Genomic DNA, 23,904 nt, shown 5'->3' with positions numbered 1-23,904 from the left:
TTCTTTTTAAAGGGTCCCTGTATTGCTTTTCCTGCTACACTCACATCAAACGTCTTTTTCTCTGTAAATATCAGAACAATTTCAGGACTGGCATCAGTTCCCTAAAATGAATTAGATGATAATGTTTACATTTGGCAAGTCTACCAGTCAATTAAAAAATAAACATGCACTGCCAACACTCAACCACAAGATGGCAGCAGGAAACCACTTTTTTTTTTTTAAAGATGGAAGATATTTGATACTCTTCTTAATTTAAAGGCTTCTAGCATTACCCCAATATTATTACTAAGTATTGTTAGTATGCAAATATTATTGTCAGAGTCTGATCACCACCACCAGGCTGAGTGACATCGCCTAAATAAGGTCTTTATCTACGTTTACCATCAGAGAAGATTTCACATTAGTCAGTGTGGCTTTTTTTTTCTAATGTAACGGTCTGAAATTGCCACAGGCGTCAGTCACAAGACACAACCTTGAAGGAAGCGAGATCACATGACTCACATCAAATGGTGACCATCACAGATATCAAATTTTGATAAAAATTTTGTGTTTTAATAATACCCACAGGAAATACATCTGTAAGACTTGTTGTAATAACCATGAAACGACGAAACGGTCTCGTATGGTTTTACATAGAAAAAAAAAAAGTATGATATGCAACACGAAAACACCACTGATTGCACTGCTGAGAAGGCAAAAACAGTAAATTCGGCAGCAGGCAAAATGGTTTGATCTTGTTTTTTTGTTTACATTTAAAAGTCCATCGTGTGTGAGCCACGACAATGTCCTCAAACATCCAGGACACGTGTTGCATGTCCCTTGTAATGGCTCGTAAACATCCACCATGAATGCTTTGTGCAAACCTCCTGAAGCACATCATTATGTTCCAGAGCTTCTCCAACCTTGAGTCACACGCTCTCCTCTACAGTGGACAATTTGGCAAGATATTGTCTCAGGACAACTGGCTTTACCTTGTTTCAGTTCTAGTTTTCCAACAGCCGATCTTTGAGCGTCACAGGAGAACTGATGCTATGCAGACATTGGATGAGGGTTTTATCAGACAGAGCTGAGCTTCACTAAACCTCTCACTGAGTCCTCGTGCAGCGAGTCCTGACTGGCTGGGTTGTAGAAGGCGGCCTGCATGGCGTGGGCGTGGCTGTGGCTCAGCGGGCTGCCGCAGTGGAGCATGCCTGGTGGAGAGGGCACTTCCTCTGGCGTGAGGAAGTGGTGGTGGACCACTGGCTCCTGCAGTGGGTGGTTGTGATTGTGCATGTGAGTGTGTCCGTGCATTGGCAGCATATCGGTGGCTTCGTGGCAGCTGAGGCTCTGGGTGGACGTTGGAGGGGTGGGTTGTCCCAGGGGGAGGGAGGTGCGTCCGGGTAGGATCCCTCCATTTTCCGGGGAGGCCGTTAGGATGACGGGCTCGCTGTTTTGCTGATGGAGGAGAGGGGTGGCGGCGGCCTGTAAAACGAATTTGGTGCTCTGAATGCACTGGTCTTGGTCACACTGAGAGGAGAACCATCAGAAAGGAGGACGGAGGGATTGATGGAATTAAGGAAAGGTGAAAGAGAGGGAGCAAAGCACAAGGAAGGGAAGAGAAAGAAAAGGACGTTAGTGCCCATACGTATAGGAATGCAGGAAGAACCCACACCAGCCTGTGTATTCAGTGCAGTGCAAACAGCGCTGAGGTCAATGAACAGAGCTGAAAAGTAGAAGGTCACTGCTTTGTGGCCTATTGATCCCGATCGAATTCCTTTGATATGGAACTCACGTGAATAAAATGGGTGCAGAGTAAAATGGGACACAGGGTAAAAACCAGTTAGTGACAGCCATTGGCCGTTCATCACCGACGGAGCAAATGTGAGGCTAAGCCTTGTTGCAGATTAAAGACAATTGTTGGTGCAGAGGTGATGAGGATTGAAAAGGCACAGCCCATTCCAAAACATTCCCAAAGTCTGTCACACACACAAACGGAAACATCTCACCTTTCCGTTTCAACGCCGCTGACCTAAAAACAGCAAAATTACACGTGATTCAAACAGAAGTCCAGCAACCTTTGACAGAACAGTCATCATTATTTGTTCTAACAATCAGCTGCTCTCACTTATCACACACACATGCTTTTTATCTAACGTCATAAACAGAAAGGTTAAAGTGTACAGAGCTACATCACTGTTACTTTTTCAGGTTGAGCTTTAAATGAAATAATCTCTTCTAGATAACGTGGTTTGGTCAAATGATGGAATCGACACACACACACACACACACACACACACACGCACAGCGATTCAATCGTCCCACTCAAGTATTAGTCAGTAAACACAAGGCTAAAGGTAACATTGTGAAATATAAATTAACTTTCAGGCAAACAGAACTTTGTTAAAGTGTGTTTGTGTTGTTCATAAAAAATCATTCATTTCCCTGACTCAGCGTTGTCCACATCCAGAGGCTGCTGGTGTAAAGATAAAGCTAAGCTAGCAGCTAGTGAGAGATAAAGAAAAATAGACACTGACGCAACAAGCTAAAGAAACTCACACCATAAACAGAAACGTGAGCCTGTATTTACACGTCATACGTTTCTAAATTGAATCCAGGGATGAACTGGGACCAAAATTCAACCCTGGTTTTTTCTATCCAGACCAGTCAGTGATTCTCAACATGTGGCTCTTTACGTCTTGATTCTAACTATTGTTCCCCCAGAAAACCTTAAAAGGGGAAACTTTTTAACCCCTTTTACATATATTTTCTTTTCAAAAAGTTCTGACTCTTTTTTCAGATTTTAGCTTCTTTTGCCAATAAATATTCCTTTTTTTTCCTATTTTTTTGTCCATTTTTGCAAGTTCTTTTTGACACTTTTATCCAATTTTTGTCCTTTCATTCATTTTTTTGGCCACTTTTAATCCAAATATGCTAACTTTTGCCCAATAAAACAACTTGTTTTCCTGTTTGTCCCTACATTTTGCCTTTTTCACTATTGTTTGCCTCATTTAAGCTACCATTTGCTATTGAATACCACCTCATTCCTCTTTATTTACCCATTTTTTGGCCACTCTTGACCACTTCTGGCCTATATTAGTCACTCTACATTCTTTTCTTGCCAAGTTTTTGCCACCTTTCTACCATTTTTGGCCACCTGTTACCATGTTTGCCTCCACTAAATCCTCAAAAAACCTGAACAGACTGAATAAAGAAAATAACACTTAAAACCACCAGTGGACCAGGCAGTGGGGGTGAAACTAAAATAAAGAGCCGTTGGCTCTGAGTCCTTCATCTCTAATTATCAGGACACGCTTGGTCACGCTGCACTACGAGTGAAGACGATGAGGAAGGTTATTTATGATTTAATGAACCTGAAGACAAGCTGATTGGTTACAGCGTTTTTACCCATGTAGATTGGATTTCATTGACAAATTAAAGCTGAGCCAAATGACGGTTGTGTGCATTTGTAAGGTTGTATGTCTGTGTAGAAAAGCTACATTTAAGCACTCAAGCACTTCTACATCAACATTAGTCAAATGTCTGCTGATTAATATCACACACAAATACTGATTTACGTCCCTGAGGGGGTAAAAAAAAAAAACATAAAAGAAAGAAAAAATTAAAAAGGAGACGGCTGTTGTTGTCAAGGTGTAACGCAACATCATGTCACGCACTGTTGTCATAGCAACAGCTAAAAAGAATTCCACGGCGCGAGTCCTCGAAGGAGACTGCATCAAAGGACCATTACAGAGAAAATGGTTTCATCGCCACAAATAGGGAGGCAGATTGTTACCATGCTCATCATGTTTATACAAACAGAGCAGTTTAAAGGATTTTATCACCAGGTCATCATTTCAAATTAGGCGAGAGTAACATTTAGACACACATTCCTGGACATTCTGAGAACCTTCACAAATCTCTCACTGTTGGCTCGAGGAAGACATAAACAATAGGAACCAGAGCCACTTTAACACCAGTACACAGAAGGGTGTCATCAGTGCACACGCTGACCTCATTTACCACCAACAACAACAACATGGAGCCCCACCCACAAAGGAAAGCAACAATGACTAGTCCTCCTGTAATGTACATTAGTGGTTCCCAAGCTGTTCACAGTCTCCTACTAGGGGTGTCCCGATCCGACATTGATATCGGATATCGGTCCGATATCAGCCAGAAAACGAATATCGGATTTTATCGGACTGCATCTAAAATCTCTGATATAGAGCTCCGATAAGTTTTTGTTGTTTTTGTCCCTGCCCTCAGTTGTTCCCACCATATACTGACAGTAAAAAATAACTGAAGTGAACTAGAATTGACTATTGTTCTCTGTTTGAGTGACATCACTTGATCAATTCTTTTCTAACATTCCACACTACAAAATAAGTAATAAAAGTATACATGATTCGTGCTGATATTGTATCGGGTCAATATACGCAAGGCTGAAATATTGGTATTGTATCGGAAGTGAAAAAGTTGTATCGGGACATCCCTATCTCATACATAACGATAACGCCACAGGAAATCATTCCTGCCTGTGGCGATCAGACTGTACAATTCATCACTGTAACCTGACAGCTTTGATTATTGAATATATCTGTTTTATATTTGTATTATTATTTATCTTATTTTATTTTTTCTACTGTAATGTGTGCATTTGTATTTAATCCTTATTTAATTAGCAGTCTTTTACTTAATTATGTACGTTATTCTTTCTTTCTTTAGCGTTTATTCTTTTTATTTGTAATATTTCTTGAGCCCCTATAACACAAGTAATTTAAAGGAAGTATTTCTGATTCTAAAACCCCTTCAGACATTTACCCTGAAGCCATGAACCCCCTACTCCTGCACACTTAAAAACATAATTATTTATTTGGAGAGGACAGTGCACATTAATGAACATCAGTGCAACACTTTGTGTAAATGTGCCAGATTAAGCCATGAGCTACTTTCCAGCCGTAGTCCTCGTACATTTAGGACAATGACAATAAAATGTACATACATGGACATAATATACCGTATTTTTCGGATAATAAGGCGCACTATCAATGAATGGGTCTGACCGGATCTATTTTCATACATAAGGCGCATCAGTTTGTTATTATTATTATTATTATTAACATTATTATTATTATCATTATGGCTCATTAAGCGAAACAAAATAGTCAGATAAGTCAAACTTTATTCAACTCATTAACAATAACTCTCAACATTGTTCAGGTTTAACACATAAAATATAGAACATTACACTCACTTTTTCAGTTCAGTATGTTGAAGCACAGTACAGGTACATATCACTCCGCGAGGCGTCTGACTACAGTAGCCCTGAAGCGCCAAAAATCCATCAAGTGGTGCAGCTTCATAGTTTACTATAGTTGTACTAAAACATTTTAACATATTAATTTCATACAAAAGGCGCACGTGGTTATAAGGCGCACTGTCGATTTTTGAGAAAATTAAAGGATTTTAAGTGCCTTATAGTCTGAAAAATATGGTATATACATTATTCACAACCAATAAAAACTATTTATTTTATAAAAAATAAAATAAAATCTGTGATAATGATAAATAATAATTTAACATCATGTTAATTGTATCCCTACAGTAAAATTTTGTCTTTGAATTTTAAATCAATCCTGTTGAGGAATAATAAATAATAAAAAAAAGAATAATAATCTGTAAGAGCACAATGAAACATCTTATTCAGAATGATCAGATTTATTTAATTAGCCTACTGGCATTTTCAGTGAGAAACTCTTATTTTGAAAAAAGAAATCTACCTAACGTGTTGATTGAACATATACAGTAGCAGTAATACTTGCATACATATTTTCTTCACCTGAAACTGAAATACAACTCGCTACAACTTGATGCACATCACTCTGCAATGTAAAAGCTGAAAAACCACTTTCACCCAAGTACATGGTAGCAAAGGGAATAAAGCACGTTTTGCTAGCGCAAAGCAATGAAGCTCTCGCAATATTTGTGCTTTTTTGATGAGATTTTTTGTTATTCTGTCGCTGCTAGAGGGTAGTCTTACTGGGGCCAATGTGTAATCTGTGGCAATGCATGGAGGCTCCTGACTGCTGCTCTATTTACATTCAAGTTTCTAATGTTGTCAAGCTTTTTATGTTCTCACACCCCCCATGACAATTTGCCTACCCCACTTTGGGAACCTAGGATATAAGACAGGGGTCACCAACCTTTCTGAAACAGTGAACTACTTCTACTTCAGCAACAACTTTTAACTAATCGTATAACATGTAACATTTGTAAAATGTAACAATTATGTCATATTTATCAAAAATCTATCTTGATGAAACATACATGAAATCTGAAACACCTAAAGGTGCAATATGTAGAAATATTGTGAATTTTCAAATACCTAAAATCAAAATTAGAGTATTAAGAAACATGTCCTTAGCTGTGATTTTTATTTTAGATTACACAGTTATATATACATTAAAAAATACTGCCGGCCCGGTCAACCTGTGGTACCTTTTTTCCAATCACTCAGGTGAGTACAAGCCTATTTATAGCAGAGCCATCCCTGAGAGTGCCACCCGCCATAAAACACACAAAGAAGAAGAAGAAGCAGTCCCTGAACAAGGCCATCTCAGGCATATATCATCAACTACCTGGATTTCACCCAGCGCATACATGGTGGAAGACCTTAAATCTTATAGAAGTTTGTAGAGTTGGGTGGTACTAACTACACGGGGCAGCATCACCCCAAGTAACCTATACAATCCCATAACACTACAGGCTGTGGCTGTAAAGGCTAGCGTTAGCAACGAATATTGGCAGATAACTCAGTCACTTCTAATCATTTCACAATGAACCTGCAGCATAGTCACTATAAAATAGTGTAAGGCAATCTTAGATTTAGGCAAAACAAAGAGATGTGGCCCTCATACGGAGCCGGCTACATCCAGGGGCCTGCGAAGCAATGGTGCCTCGTACCAGCGGAGGAGACGTAAGCGGTGTGATCAGAAGCAGAGCGGGGATGCTGAGCGGGGCTAGCAACCAAGCTAAAAGCTAATCCATCCAACGTTCTAATGTCCACTCCCTGGAGAACAAGCTGAACTACCTGAAGCTGGTTTTAAATGTCAGACGGGAGATGAGGGCGGCGGTGTTTGCATTTTCACCAATAACAACTGGTGCAACAACGGTGAGCAAGTGTCAAGTCACTGCTCTCCTGTGTAGAACTACTGACTATAAAATGCAGACACTGTTCTCCCTGATTTGTTATCACTTTTGGCAGTCTATAAAACTCCAACTTTTTCACAGTCTGACTGATTAGTACAGCCAAAAACACGGCAATCTTGTGGCGGTTTGTGAATATGGCGGGGGTGTCAGTTTTACTCAGTACGCCACCTTGTGGTGGCAGAAATTGTTTGCAATTTCAACATATTGCACCTTAAAAACATTCGTCACAATGTTTCAGTGAAAATAAACATATACAAATGGTAGTTTAAAGCCAAAACTTGATCACATGCAGCAGTATTTAACTCTACTGAGCACTAACTACGTCTCTCATCTGTATTTATCTTTGTGAGTTTAAAACCTGGAAAGTAAATCAGATTTTAGATGGAGCTCATTGGCGACTGGTGCTCCTGAGGGCCCCTCACATGCTCCTGAGGCCTGCGGGCACCATGTTAATGACCCCTCATGTAAGAAAACTCAAGATCTCATGTAGTGGAGTTTAATTTCTTAACTTGGATTGTGTCTACTTCAGTTACAATATATCAACTGTCTTTTTTTTGCTGTCATCCAGGAAAGAAAATATAAAAAATAAAACAACAGCTGGTAGACAGGGTGCTGTGAAAGCAGCTTTGTTTCAGAGTGACGTGTTGACAGACGCCTGGCTCTGACTGGGTGACACATGGCCATAAAAGAGAGGCTGTCAAAGCCCAGAGGAGATGATCATACACTTGAGACATCAGCTTTTAATAAACCTATTGTGTTCATTTTTCTTCTTTTGCTAAGTGTTTTCCATAATAATTGTATGAAATTTATATTTCCAGAAAACAATGCAACATATTTTGCAAATCGATTTCACATTTTAGTTTCACCTCAAACATGTCCCTGCTCATCCACAGCCTGAACTCCAGTTGATACATTTCAGAAAAACATACATCTGCACTTTTAATATTATTATTATTATTATACATCAATTTGGGTACTCAAAGTCGCTTTACAATGAAGGGAGCAGTGTTAGGGTTTGGTGCCTTGCTCAAGGGAACCGCTCCAGCTACCAGAACACAATTTAACATCATGAGCAGACACTGTCTATGACTGGGATCAATGTCTTACCATGTGACTTTGCTGGGACTGGGTCGCCCCATATATGGTGCTGCCATTGGTGGGCGGAGCCAGCTGTGGCGTGTCAGCTTGGATAAAGCCTCGTCTGTCAATAAGACTGTAAGACACACAGACAGAAAAAGTGCATCAGACACACATTCAGCTCCAGAGTTTTATAGAAATGTGTTCAATAAAATACTATCTTTTCTTGTAATTTATTGAAACATGATTATTTAATGCTGTAGATGCCATTTTATTCACACTTCTGATAACAGGAGACAATAATTAGCTACAGTTTACATAGGAGACTGTATTTACTTACTATTGAAGTAATCAGATAAAAGTTGCATGGTATTTTTTTTAATTCCACTCATTGTTTTGAATTTGTAGATTAAGCCTTTGGGAACCAATGTTGGAGACACAGTTAGTGGTTTAGGAGAGATTGTGGAGTATGATCATTATTATGGTACTTATGATATTAAGAGGGGGTTAACATGATTTGACAAAAATGGAAAAGGGGTACACGGGAACCCCTACCTTAGATCAAAAATATCATAGCGGGGGCCACAAAAATGTTTTTGTCTGATCTAAGGGCCACATTATAAAATGTATTTCAGCATTTAGAATAACAACCAATCTGATCATTAATATGGGAAAATGTGTTTTTTGCTGTTGTCTTGTATATTTTAGGATTCGATTTGTGTTTTGTGTGTGTTTTTTTTCCTAGTTTTCGTTGTTTTGGAGTAATTTGTGTATTTCTGTTTAAACTAATTTTTGCGCCTTTTTGTTGTCCTTTTGTGTAATTTTCTTTCTATTCGTATGTTTTTTACTTGTTCTTCTCCTATCTGACCTGTTTTTAATATCTGTTAAATATTTTTTTGCTTGTTGTCGTGACACCTCACCTTTGTAATTTCAATAAATGTTCCTTTTTTTAAAAAATTGAGACTAGTACAATTTGTTATCATCATTGTGTAATTTTTATTAAGTAAATTGAGGGATCAAAAAAAATTGGCAGTCCGCATCAGTCTATCCCTACTTCACTCCACTGTATATAGGATTCAGAAATTAACATTACTATTTTTTTTTTGCGTTGTTGTAAAAGTTAGAACTACATGGTGTGTTTAAGTCTTGATTCTTCAGCGCTGACCAACCACAAAGAGCTAATTATCGTCATCATTCACTTGATTCAAACAGGTGATAATTCAGTAGTGAATCTATGACATGGCAGTTTCAAGTGATTATGGCTATTCATTAGACAATGAGTCATCAAAACACAGGTTGACAGATGCACACACACACATACACAAGTTCTGAGGGAGGTAATCATTTTAAAAGGGAAGTGTTGACTGAGCCGAGGGCGGACTGGGCTGGATTATTGTGGAAACTGTTTCATTGGTGAGCCTGTGTTAATGAATACCTGAGAGTCTTCTAATGCAGTGCAAAAGAGAAAAAGGCTTAAGAAAAGAGCTCAAGTGCAGATATGTTTAAACCCAGTAATGTGTTGTTCTCTGTGAGTTTGTGTGGGTCAGGGAGTCTGTGCGATCAGAACCGTTGGACCCAGCTGTGCGATGCCTGTGGCCACAATCGCACACATAAACAAACACACTCACAGATGGCGGCCACCTGTGCGGTGCGGACGTTCTTCTGCCACCCACTGGACTCATTAGAGATGTATGACCTGTGACGACTAGAGCACAACGCTGCCCAATACATGGAAGGAACTGTGCAACAAGCCACTGCAAAGTGTGCATCTCTGCTAATTCTTCTGATCATGAGGATGAAATGGCTGGAAGTGTTCAAAGCGCTTTGTTCACACTTTTAACAGGTTTAACAAATCGCTTCTTTTCTCTTAAGCTTCTGATCGAGATTTTTCCCGCTCTGGCAAGAATTTTACATTTTATTTTTGCTTTTCGTGTCGAGTGTTTGCAGTTTTTCTTTTAAAGGGTCTCTATTTGTTATCACACAGAGAACATCCTGTGATATATAAGGAGGACCTTGCACTGTCATTGTTATGAAAAGACACCCGTCATTAGCATGAATAAGGTGTCATGAAGGCTGTCATTAAGTGTCTTTCGTTAACCTACTGTAACCACTAATGCTAACCCCCCACTAGATCCTGCCACTTAAGCCAAAAAATGCCAACATGGGTCCAAAAATGCCATAATTTAGCAAAGGGTGTCATAATTTAGCAAACGACACTTAATGACAGCCTTCATGATGCCTTATTCATGCTAATGACAGATAATGACAGAGTAATGTCAGCCTTATGTATAAAACTTCAAGTAAAGTGTGACTGAAATGCCTTATGTAGATACAGTACATCTGTCATGCCTAATAGTTACAATTTAAAGGTAAATGGTTATAGATCAGGGGGGGAAAGTAATGGATTACAAGTACTCACGTTACTGTAATTGAGTTGCTTTGATGGCTACTTGTACTTTTTTGAGTACAAGTATGTTTTAAAAACGGTAAAGTAATTTGTTACATTCTACACCCAACCGTTACTGAGTAAATTATCATTTTTTGTGATTATATTTTTTATTTCCGTTTCATGGCTTCTTCATTTATGAAGTCACATTGAACATAATCCATATGTTCTATACATCTACAGTACATATGTTCATATATCAAAGTGCAGCCACTTTCTATGGTTCAGGTTGTGGTTTCTACCTATTATGTTGTTACCCACATGGCACATTTGGCATGATTTACAGTTCATAAATGTATCTATACTTAGTGCCTGAGAATTGATTGTTTTATTTTGAATTGAATTCATTGGTGTTATTTTATTTTTTTTAAAAGGATTGTACATTTTGACAAATCTTTTATTTTATATAGATGCCTTTGTGGAAAATAGTTAAGTTCCAATTGTGTAAGATTTCGTCTCTTATTCATGAGCTGTTTGCTGTATGCAAGGGAACCGTGGCAAGATTTAATACCAACAATAAACGTGGGGGTGGAAGTAACTTGTAACTTTTACTATGAGTATTATTTAATTGAGCTACTTTACTTGAACCTGAGTATTTTATGTATGACTTACTTGTACTTGAGTACAATTTCAATCAAGGAACAGGATTTATCAGTACTCTTTACACCTCTGTATAGATACAAATTTATAATAATCTATATTTTATATTCACGTTAAATGTAACCAAACAAAAGACAAGATGTATATGTGAGACCTTGATGGTAAAATATTGACCCTTAGATGCTCGAATTAAGATAAGTTTATAGAAAATCTAACAACAGACTGTGTAAAACAAATAAGTTTTCTCCTTATGGGAAGCTGGGAGGGACTGTGCAATGTTTACTGGCATTCATGGTCACATGCACACAAGTATATGGAGGTCTTATCAGACACATGAACAGAAGAAAATGTAAAATCTAATCTCCTGCATCTATGATCTAGCATGTGTTGTGTATATACAGTAGTTAATTGTTGTGTGGGGTTTTCAGGTAGCTATGACTACCCTACACTATAATCTACATGGATTTCTCCTCTATAGCCATAGGTTTGCTGAAACCACCTCTCCCATTCTGTGCTATGAACACAGAGACGATCTCCCGACAGATGTTGTGTTTCTTATCTAACATTTGCAACAGGGTGTGAAAAAATCGTCTTACCTTGGGGGCAGGGGTCCACAAAGCGCTGCACAGCAGTTTCTGAATATATTGCCATGGCTGTAGGGATTATAGTTGTCCTTCCCTCTTTTAGAAGACCATGAGCCTTTTATCTGGAGAGGTTCACAAAGCTTAGACTCACAAACTCAGAGACCAGAAAAACATTGGAATTCACAGATGAATGAATGAATTATTCCTGAAGAATGAGGACTCAAACATCTCCAAGTAAAAGACATTATATTGACATTTCTTGAGCAATATCAACAGATACAAACATTAACTCTTAAGATTTCTACCAGGGTTGGCGGTCAATTACATTTTTCATTTACAATTACGTTTTCAATTACCCATGTTGAATTACAATTCCATTATGGTTACAGTTACCAGAATTTTTTCCAGCTACAATTAAATTACAATTATTTGGTATCCTCAGAAGGTGAATCACAATTACATTCTCAATTACTAAAGTTCAATAACAATTAATCACTATTACTGAGCCTGAAACAAATAACCTAATAACAGTTAACCTCCCTCTTGTGTTAGCATCTCTTATATAACGGGTCCTGAATCAGCTGTAAAACACACTAAAAACTAATATCTATCATCTAATTTCTTTCCATCTATTGGTTACTTTGTCAGGTTTCCTAATCAATGAAAATATATGTTTTAATAAGTTTTAAAATGGTAAAATGTGGAAAAGCTTGATATGAAACATATTTTAATAATTGTTAACTACATATGTGTAGAACTGTACATAGAACTGTAACATGGTTCCCCAGCTTTGCATTAAATTATAATACGATTACGACAGCAACAGATTGCTAAAATTACAATTACACCATAATTGTAATTAATTGTCAATACACGATTACAATTATCATCGACCTCGACCCTGATTTCTACTCCATGTGTAGAAAAATGTATTTGGTGTGTGTGAAATAGAAGGGATGTCTTTTTCCTCCCAATGGCTGGACTGACCATAACCAGTTATGGCTAAAAATAAAACCCAATGTTTTGATGCTGTGTGTTTCCCATTCATACTCACATCTTCATTGGTTGTCTGGTTGGAGCTCATCAGGTAGGTATGGAAGCCTGAGAGTCCTACTATAGACCAGACAGAGAAGAAACACACCACCACCTCCAGCACAGTGGCACCAATAGGTCAGGAAAAAGCCCCTCAGTTCAAAAAATGTCAACAGAAAGAAAGAAAGTGTACAGTATGTGAGCCCCACAACAGACAGCTACAGACACATGTAACAGACAGTGATGGAGCCGTGTTCAACACTAGCTCACTGACCTACAGCCTGAGGCTTGTTCTCATCTTGCCAATACGTTCCTGTCACCAGGTGCTGCAAAGAACAGCTCATATTCACTGCTCAACAAAAAGAACCTGACACACACTTGAGCTGTGTCTTTGTGAGCACCAACAGTAACTGATTTGACGTCCAAGCAGAGATGAGTCATTCGTGTTCATGACGAACAGCAATACAAGGACAGTACATATGTACTATTTAGTGCTACACAGGGCTGTGAGGACACACAGGAAAAGCTCTTTGTAGGCCAGCGTTACATTATAGCTTTATAGAGCATGAATCAGTCTGTCAGGCCTGAACAAAAAGGCTCCACTGAAAACTCCCAGAACCAGTGTATGTTGACTGTTCCTCTGTAAAAAGGACAAAACATGGAGGGCTACTTTAGGACACTAAAAATGACATTTATACGTTCCCAGCCTGAGGAAGCTCTTTGACACACAGAGAAGAGTTCATACAACAAGCATTAACATTGTTTGTTGCTGTGTATCAAATCAAAAGTGTCTTCAATGCTAATTCTGATCAGATCCTGACAGGGATTGGGACTTTGTTCAAAGTGAGGGAAAATTTAAAAACATTTTTTACTTTAAAAAAAAAAAAAAACTTCTTTACAGACTGCTGTTCATTTCTGTGAGGTGTATTTTTTAGATGCTCATTTTAAGTAGGTGAGCTACAGTGTCATTGGTTTAAAGTCAGTAAAAGTCAGTCTCAAGTTAAAGATTAAAAACATGCGAGGAAAAAGTTTTGGAAACATTTTAACTACAGCGCACGTATCCATCACCCTGTTCTTTCAACAAAACCGGTTTGCAACTGTGTAGAGATCAAGTATTCTGGGAATGGGACGAGTCAGGAATTTAAAACACGGTGAAGAGAGAGAGAGAGAGAGAGAGAGAGAGAGAGAGAGAGAGAGAGAGAGAGATATGCTGGGAATGCTGCGCTACCAGATACCAGCAAGTAAATCAACTCTGCAGAAAGTAGGAATATGTTTTGCTTAACCTGGAAGACAAAGTGAGCTTTTTGTCAAAATACTTTAAGTGAACTGACAATCATGACAATATGAAAGCATTTAACAGATTGGCGCACTAATATCTATCCATTAAAGGCTGAACATTTAACAGCAAAAGCTGGAAGCTTTCCAGTAAAAGGATATCTGGCTGGACTATCTTTAAGTGCATTAAGGAACCCACTTCGATGGGAGCCTGCGAAAAGAGAAAAAGGAGGGTTTCCATTAGACTGATATGGAATTGTGTTATGCACCATTATTTGCACTTCCTCCAACATACAGTAACAGTGCTATCAGCATTAGGCACCCACTTAAGGAACAAGCATGTATCAGATACTGAGTCTACAAAGCCCATTATTTAATAACAGTACAAACTTTTCTGTGTAAACTTTGCATCAACAGAATAAATATAAAGTCCAAATCTGGAAAAGCTGGGAAAAAAAGCCATAGACTGTATATAGTATATAGTAAGTGCTAAACTGCTACAGGTCTGTAGAGTATATCACATTTGCTCCACAGGCAAATTCAAACGTAAGGAATCCTAGTAATCCTACTGACCACAAAGTCATTAATTTACCCCAGTGACTCAATCATTCCACTAAAAATACGTGATCGAAGTAAAAATTGTAATCGATTAATCCCAATTTTATTATTGACAGAAATTAACTTAAAGATCAATGATTTACATTTTTCAAATCATAATACAAACCAAGCAACTCCTCCTAATTCAGATATTTTAAATACACTATACAATGTTAAAGGTGCTGTGAGGCGTTACTCAAAAGAGAACTCAAGTAAACCGCAGCAGACTGATGTTAAATGAAAAATCAATAATCAAAAATATAATCGATAATTGAGAATAATCAAAAATCGTTTCTTAATTAAAAATCAGAATCGAATCAGGAAGTTGAGCTGCTTAACTACCCGTAGATAAAAGTCATACATGCTTATCAATCTGCCTCAAAACAAAGCAGGCTTTTTAATGCAAAAATGAACTCATCCAACACAAATAACACAAGCCACAGTTTCATCACAGAGTACTAAAAACTGTCCATAAAAATTTACAAATCAAGGAACCTCCCTGTTATATTTAATGCATGCCTGTTTTAAGCTTACATTTGAACCACAATAAAAAATAAATCTAACTATAGTGAATCTTGGTCAACTCTGAAAGGTAAAGTTTGGTGACAGTTAAAAATATTACAGGAGCTACGCTAATTTAAGCAAAATTTTGCATCCAAATTTCCCCGCTCTTGGGTACTTACGTAGAATAATGTGCGTGATGACAAAGGCAAAGATGAAAATGGTGAGGAAGGAAAGAGAGAGGATGAACATGTAGAAGAAACGGTAGTTCCTCCTTCCCACGCAGTTCCCCACCCATGGGCAGTGGTGGTCGAAACGCTCTGCACACACAGAGCAGGAAAGGTTAATATGGATCACTCGGCTCAGCTTGAACCTCCCGTCATGCTGACATCTGTGAAATTTTAACCGACTTCATTAGAAGACTCTACCAGGTGAGATGGTTAATTAATTGGCTGACAGAGGAATCTAACAATTCTAAGAAAAGTTGAACCAGTTGTTTTGACTCTTGATTAAATGTCTACATGCAGGTTACTTGGATGCACGTAAACTAAACACAGTTTACAAATCGAGAACTGTGGGAAAAACAGGAAAAGCAAATAATCTTCTGGAGCTTGGCATATTATACACATTTTTCACATACTGTCGAAGCTATTTTTAAGAAGTGGAGGGACTGAGTGAGGTTGAGAGGATGAAAGAAGGACTTTTACCCTACGACACATTTGGACATGGCAAAAGACATGAGATAAGTAAAAAGGAATCTGTTCTTACTGGACTATTCAAAGAATGTTAACACAGACATCCCATGAACCACCTTAACCTGTTAAGCCCCAGCCACTTTTCTTCGAAAATCACATATCCATCACAAATAATAAACAATTTGTGGTTATGTGTTACAGATGATGTGGAATTTTGAAAATATATGATACTGAGTGACAATAAGTTGTGTTTTAAAAACAGAAATCTGTAGTCCACCCAAAAAACCTAGAGATCAAATATTAAGCAAATTCTCAGGAGGGAAGGCTATAAAAGCAGAAATTATTGAACTAATGTATGGACATCAAATGCAGCAAGTTTGGTGATAATAATAAAAGTGCAGGCGGAAATCCACTTTGCCACAACTGTGCCAAAGTTTCCACAAGTTTGAGAACAAGTGTGTAACTGTAATATGTCAGTAAAATTGATTCCAATCATTTTTAGTCTTATTTTTGACCACTAGAAGTTGCAATTTGGTCTGAGAAATATAGAATATGTGATTTCCTTCAATCTTTACATTTAGACTCATGAGAGTCATGGGTCTAAATGTAAAGAATGAGTCAGTATGTGCATGTGTTAGAGTTGTGTATTTTTAGAGATGGCCAATATTATTGGCTCACAGATATTATTGGCTAATAACCCTAAAATGTGATATCGGTTCAGTTCGTAAAATAATATGGGCTGTTGCTTGAGACAATATATTAAAAACAAACATGGCACTTTTTCAATTACTCAAGTTAAATTCTTATATTGCATCGATGATTTATATTTATTGAATACATCCAATGAGGCATAACATTAAAAGTAGGGTGTACCTGTTTCTTTCATTGAGATATTTATTAACTGACCTAAAATTGGGTTGGTGGGCCTCGGGTCTATGTATCGGTTAATATTGGAAATTGGAACATTAGTGTTGTTGGACAATACTGGGATATTAGAAAACGGCAAAAAGCTCAAACAACCCTCTCATTGTTTTCTGTTTGTTAAATTAGTGTCCAAGTTAGGGATTGTTCTTCGTTTAACTTTTTTTTAACTTTGGTATGTTAATCAACACTTGGTTTATTTCTAAAGCCGCCAACTCGTGTTGTATAATTCACTCTAGGTTTCACTTTTCTTTGTTAGTTCTAGCCCCTTTACACGATAAAAGAGTAGACATCGTTTAAAAAAAAAACTTTCAACAAAACTTATCGTGAAGTTTTTATCACTTATTTGCAATTCCTTATCTTAAAAAAAAAAAAAAAAATATATATATATATATATATATATATATAAAATAAACCTTAATGTATACAAATTATGAGGATTGCTGCTTTAAACTATAGCCAACATACTATTAGTCATTTTAAAATGTTCACTAGACATGAAGTTATAATAAAAACATCTGTTCCTACTGTATTTGAGGGAGAAATACAATGAAGGAGAAGTAAATGCTTGTGAAATATACAGGTTTCTTGTATCACTTCCCAAGGGGGGAACCCTTTTCACAGAGAAGTGCCTCGACCATAATCCTACCCTGCACATCCACCAGGGACAGCCTATCCATTCTGGGTCCTGACTTATTTAAGAACCTGTCCTCCCTCTGGCTTTTAGAGCACTGGAGGCAAAGAGACTGCGATAAAGATGATAAAAGGCTGAGGAAGATACAGACAACTGCTGCTGTGGTCCTAGTGTTTCACTTTAGAACCAATGCTGATCAGTAATTAGGTTCTGCTCATTTACACTGGACAATCTGGCCCATTCAGGATCATCCTGAAAGTTTTACAGGCCAGTATTTGGGTTGTACTCTTGTTGACCAAAGGAAGTTATTTTGTTTGTTTGTTTATTTATTTCATTTAAGAGATTAAAACAAATTTATTTCTCCTTCACACTGAAAAAAAGAAGAAAAGATGAATGAAAAGGAGTAGAAAGAAGTAAAACTTCTCCATAAAAAATTATGACGTTAAATAAAAGAAAACTGCAACGTAGTCATTGCCACATCTCATTTGAAACCACAACAGTTATACTTGTGTCTCATATTTCTTCAGCATGATACATTTCACATTCTTTTTGAACATATTAAGCGATCTTCATAATTTGATCATTCCACAGTCTGACCCTGAACTGAAACACACCTTTCTTTGGTCACTGTTCTGAATTTGGGTTTTTCAAATACCTCTATTGCAGATTTGTGGGTACATTTTTAAATGAGCTTTGCACATGGTTTTTAAAATGTTGTATTCTACCAAATTATGAAATGTATTATTTTTTGCTTTATAAATATTGGGTTACAATGTTCCCTGTATCTACAGTATTTTCACTAATAATTCTCAGCGCTCGCTTCTGTCAAAGAAAAATTGGATTTTTGTATGATTTACAGGCAAAGCTCGACAACTTCAATACAATAAGTCAGATACGGAACAACCAGTGCATTATACAAAAGTCGCAGTTCCACTGTGAACGCTCCAAGTTCCCAACAGGTCAAGGTTTACTAGATCCTCATCTCAGTAGCTCACCCACAAGATGAGAAAAGAAACATTCATAAGCAGAATCATTAAAGGAGGCTCAAGTACAAACTTAACTTTCTATCAGAAAAAGTCTTTCTAGATGTGTATTTTGTCTTTAAAGACATACAGAAAATGCTTTCTCCTTTTAACGTCTACATTATGTAAACATCTAACATTTCTTACAGCTCATCAGATTTAAATGGGCTGTAGGTAAATGGTTTGCTGATCAATTTAATGCAGCTTACACTCAGAGATCTTTGTAAACACTCACCCACACAGTTGTCACAGAGGCTGCAGTGGGAGGCACGTGGTGGTCTGAAGATTTTGCATGTAAAACAGTACTTCAGTTTGACTGTTTGCCCATTGATGACCACCTCCTTGGTCCTGGGAGGAGGTTTGTAGCCCGTGCTGCCATTGGCCACATCTACAGTAAGTTAAAGTCAAAGGAAACACAATAAGAGATATATTCAAATATCAATAAATCAACATTTTCCTGCAAAAGTGTCAATATACTGTGCATGTTTAAGATGTAAACAGTGTATATGGGCTTATGTGGACTCATTAAGCCACTCATTTGTTTTCTATCTTAAATATACAAAGACGAAAAGATAAACATGGCTACAGGAAATGTGAAGATTCACTGGTCAGACAACAGAACAAATAATTTAATAAAATATTTCAAAAGAGCTAAATGTGATCAAGACACTGCAAACCCCTTGTTTTTTTTTTTACCAAAATGTAACAAGTATTCTGACTCAAATGTGAATATTTTGATGGCTTTCCACTACTGTGCAACTAATAACTGCAGAAAAGTGGAAATTCTTTAGGCATAGTCTTCTTTCTTTTTCTTTTGTTTTTATTTGGATCTCCATTAGCTTTGGCTACAGCCATTGCTACTCATTCTGGAGTCCACACGCATTACAATTGTCTTGTTAGTGCAGTACACAATTACACATCCCAGAACAAAGCAACACAAACAACAACTAAAACCATTTACAAAACAAAAACAACATTTATAGTCGGACTTAATTCCAATTAACAATTCCTCCAACATGTGGCTTTTAACATCAGATGATTGGTTATATAGCAATATACATTTACAATATATGAATACACATTTGCAGTTATTTATCATTATAAATACACATTATAGATCACATAGACACAAAACAAATCAAACATACCCTAATTAGTTGTATTCAGTAGCTTTGATTATACATCAATAGGCATCTAGAGCTGTTTAGTTAATAAATTACATTTTCAGTAGTTTTTTTAAATTAAAATTTGTTATTTTCTTGAATAATTTGTCCTGGAAGAGCATTCCATGTCACCATGGCCCTGTACATCACAGTACTTTTCATATTCATATATTAAATATGTATGAATACATGTCTGTTACTACTAACAACCAGAAACCACAAATACTCCAGTTATTCAAAATGCACAAAATACTATATTTAAAAGACAAACAAAAACTCTGGGTGTTACCAGTACCAGTAATGGGAAGCAAACTGGTGACGATAAGAATACTATATAGTAGTTTTTAGATGCTTAATGTGGACATCAGGTGCTGCTGTGCATGCTGGCGAGAGATCATGTGTGTGTGAGTGCATGTGAGCATGTGAGTAAAGATGACTTTGCTATCATTTACAGAGAAGCCTAGAGCATTGCTAACAGAGCGGTGTGTTAGCATGAGGGCGGTACTGTAGACTGAGAAGCCCGTGTGGGTGTTTGACATTTCTAAAAAAGAACGAAGGAAACACAGCCAGTGCACAGCTCTCCTCACCAATTGGTCTTATTTGTTATTGTAGGCAAAGCACTCAAATAATTTAGTAAAAATCCATAGTTTTAAGGAGATACATCAGTACTCTGATATGCATTGTGCAGTTATAGGTTTGCACTGCAGTCACATGAATGCTACAGTCAGGGGAAGAGATGAGCTGTGACAGCTCCATGTAAGAGCCTTTGATGTACAAAAAGCAGCCTTGAAAGAGTAATGTGAGCTGTTTAAAATAAGGCTGGCACAAGAAGAAAGAAACGCACTAATATATCAGAGTCATAAAAAGCTGCAATCTTAGCTGCTTCAGGGGACAACCTTTATGTTTTTATAAGCAGTGTGTTGTTAATAGTGCCAAAAAAAACAAAAACAAAAAAATACAACGTAAAACATTTCTTGATGATAAAAATTTAGATAAATTGTTCTATTCAGTGTTTTAAAATGGGGGTAAGCGGTGGCACTAGCGTAAAAATGTTAAAAAATTAAAGCAATAAAATATGGGGTTTTATAATGTTTATTTTTAGTTCAAAATGATCATCATAATAATGTTGGTGGAAATGATCTCAATTAGAAAGTGAATATACAAGGGACCGGGGAGAGATGACAGGAAATGATAAAAAAAAAAACCTATAAAAATAAACCTATTCAGAAAGCACTAAATACTGTTTTATTCCACTTGTTATCAAAATAAGACTTTTTAAAACATGTGTCATCACTCATTAATTCCATCATTATGTTCTATAGTTGTTTTTTCATTGTATTCTGAGCAAAATGTTGTCTTTGGACAAAGGGGATTACTTGGATTCAGAAATAAGAGAAAGATGGTACTTTAAAAAAAAAGTTTGAGAAACACTGGTTTATACTATTAAAACAATCCAACTTGATCAGCGATAATCACAAATCCTTGTTTGTAGATTCACATTTATGTCATTAAATTACTATATTTGTTTTCATTACGTTTGAACATCAGACAACCACTGCTCGATGCTAGATGTCATATCACATACAGATGTTAATCATCACCTAAAATTATTACAAAAATGTGGGTTGCATGGCAAACCAAGTGTTGATTTGCCAGTTTTTGCCCAAAATAAAAACTACACTAAACTAAATACAAACACATTGAATAACTTTTTTTTTTAATCAACAAAAACATCACATTTACACATGCACATTTTTTTCTCCATTAAAGCTATTCTACAATAATTCCTGTGAATTGTAATTAATCGGAGGAGGATTTGACCCTCGTTTTGGGACTGAACATTACATTTAGACTCACACCCCCAGATGGATGGTGTTGCTCACTTTTGGGACTCAAAAAATCACAAAACTGGATAATCACTTGTATTTGTTTATGCAAATGATGTCATGTTGTTGTTTTTGTCCATTCCAAATAAAAGATACAATTAAAAATAAAAAATAAAAATTGTAGAAAATTTTAACTTCTTGCAAACCTACCTGAAAATGACTCACTGACCGACTATGAATCAACCACAACCACATTTTAACCACACTGAGACCAGCACAACATTCACTCCACAAGCTCACACATGCCTGCTGTAGTAGAACAGTTTGTGCGCATGGGGGTGTCAAGACAACACAGCTTTTCTGCTGAACAAAGCGTTTTATACTCTTATCCATCCTGGTAGCTACTGTGTACAGCATGAAGCTAAAAAAAAAAAAAAACCCTGGTTGACTGCAACACACAATCACAAACCATCAAGCACAAAGTTAAATTGGGGTTCAATGTCAGCCAAACTGTGCTCGATGTGGCCTGGTGTGGTACAAAAGGAAACTAATTGCTGTCCTGTTGTTTATGTGGAGGCGAGAAATCTGAAGCCAAAGCCTTCACTGCATGAAAAAAGAGTCCGGAACAAAGATGAAACCAAATCTGAAACATTAATAATAACCCCGTATGGACACCAAGGATCTAAACAAAGAGGTTCAATCAAGTGGCTTTAAAGAATAAACTGGTTCACAATGACTAAAAAACCACATACAAATGTATAACTACCGTAAGTGTTTGCTAAAATGCATTATTAGTTGCTCTAGACCTGTGAAAATACCTGTGGTTATTACACTTTCATTCTTCTGTTGTGGGTTGGGCTTTAAATGAATTTGTAAGATAAATAGCCAACAGGAAACATGAGTTTCCTGTTGGCTATGCATTATACAGAAAATAATAATCTGATCATTAAAATACCCAACCAGAAGACAAAAACAGCTACTGTATCTTTTTATCCAAGCAACAATAATCCAGGGTGGAAAATAAGAAGAAAGACTTAGCATATGCAAAACTTGCTGGTGTTTTAAACAAACATTTCCACAGAAATTGTTCTTTACTTTCCAGATAAGATTTAAGTAATTTCACTAACATGGTGTCAAACATGTTGCTCATTAAGCAGCCTTTGTTATAGGATCACAGTGTAGACAAATAATAGCCAAAACCAGAAGTGTAACTCTTATTTTGAGCTAGAACATCATTAATGCTGAAAGGCATCAACATATTCTTAATGTTCATGTATTTCTATTTACCTAAACCCCAGACAATTTACTGGGAAACAGGTTTTCTATGATGATTTGATTTACCTGTAAGGAGGACATGATCATTTTTTAACAGTTTAAGTTCCAACTTGAATTAAGACTTTAATGTAATTCATATAAACAACAGTGTTTCTGCTGTAGCTCGATATCTCTAAATCACATATTTGAGTCCTGGGAGATTTCTGGCATTTTTTATTTCTTTTCAAGTTATTTTCTCAACTTGGCACACAGCATCTGGCCATAATCAATACTCTGGGTTTTGAACTGCTCCATCTAAGATTATTAAACAGATCAGTGCCAGGATTTATGTTTAGTGCAATTTAACCGTGCAGCTGTCAGCATTTAAGCGCTAATGGCTCATTGGTTTGAAAAATGACAGAATTTGGAACTGAACGTAACCAAATGTATTCAATTATGATACTAAACTCCAACCAAAATTCACACCAAAGTTTTTGCCTCATTTTAGGATGAGACATTTCAAAGAGTGAAGTCATTTGATCCAGAAAGATTTAAAGTATTTCCAGTACAAAAAGCTGATTTTTTGTTGTTATTGAATTGAGAAACAAAGCTTGTCTTGCCCTCACTGGGTACGCAGGTGGACGTAAATGAAATATAGCAGCACGAACAATAATAAAACATTTAGTCGCTTCTATTTCTAACAACAATAACAATCATTGACCATGCGCTCCTTCCGCTGACCCAAAGTGGATCTAAAATATGATTCTAGAACAATTAAACGTAAAAGGAACCGGAAAAACAGAACCGTGATGACACACAACTTTCTGAGACATTACATTTTTTTTTTTACCAAGGCAGTAAATAAGGCTTTAGCTAATGCTGCAAACTCCATATATGCACACATGATGACAAAAGCAGAATTCCTGCTATCTACTTTCCTTTTGGGATCCACACAAAAAATGAGACCTTCAGCTTTCATACAGTACAGACATTAGACTCTCCATTGTTGAATCAACAGATCAATAAGATTGGTGTCAAACCTAAGCCGTGTGGCATTTTGACTCAACCGCATTATTTATTTAGATGGCT

At 36.9% G+C, this 23,904-nt stretch overlaps 2 protein-coding genes across 4 annotated transcripts in view; one reads left to right on the top strand and one right to left on the bottom strand.

Moving 5' to 3' along the window:
* The window catches only part of lgals8a (galectin 8a), a 5,781-nt gene extending 5,285 nt beyond the window's left edge, over positions 1-496 (top strand). Inside the window, exon 6 of the mRNA XM_028437174.1 lies at positions 452-496. Within this exon, the coding sequence (XP_028292975.1) occupies positions 452-496 (45 nt within the window). The remainder of the gene's footprint in view (positions 1-451) is intronic.
* A 29-nt stretch (positions 497-525) lies between these two features.
* The window catches only part of zdhhc14 (zDHHC palmitoyltransferase 14), a 39,048-nt gene continuing 15,669 nt past the window's right edge, over positions 526-23,904 (bottom strand). Inside the window, exons 3-10 of one of the 3 annotated variants that reach the window (XM_028438228.1) lie at positions 18,808-18,960; positions 15,483-15,620; positions 14,365-14,413; positions 12,950-13,052; positions 11,908-12,017; positions 8,296-8,401; positions 1,986-2,008; positions 1,269-1,506 (exon numbers count right to left, since the gene is read on the bottom strand). In XM_028438228.1, the coding sequence (XP_028294029.1) occupies positions 1,410-1,506; positions 1,986-2,008; positions 8,296-8,401; positions 11,908-12,017; positions 12,950-13,052; positions 14,365-14,413; positions 15,483-15,620; positions 18,808-18,960 (779 nt within the window). In that variant the 3' untranslated portion in view covers positions 1,269-1,409. Of the gene's footprint in view, positions 1,507-1,985; positions 2,009-8,295; positions 8,402-11,907; positions 12,018-12,949; positions 13,053-14,364; positions 14,414-15,482; positions 15,621-18,807; positions 18,961-23,904 lie in introns of all 3 variants that reach the window. The other 2 variants (XM_028438229.1, XM_028438227.1) reach the window with 2 other exon arrangements.

Source organism: Gouania willdenowi, chromosome 22 (assembly GCF_900634775.1).
Source record: "Gouania willdenowi chromosome 22, fGouWil2.1, whole genome shotgun sequence".
Classification (NCBI taxonomy): domain Eukaryota; kingdom Metazoa; phylum Chordata; class Actinopteri; order Blenniiformes; family Gobiesocidae; genus Gouania; species Gouania willdenowi.
Note: the sequence above shows the minus strand (reverse complement) of the source record. Positions and strands in the feature narration are given on the sequence as shown.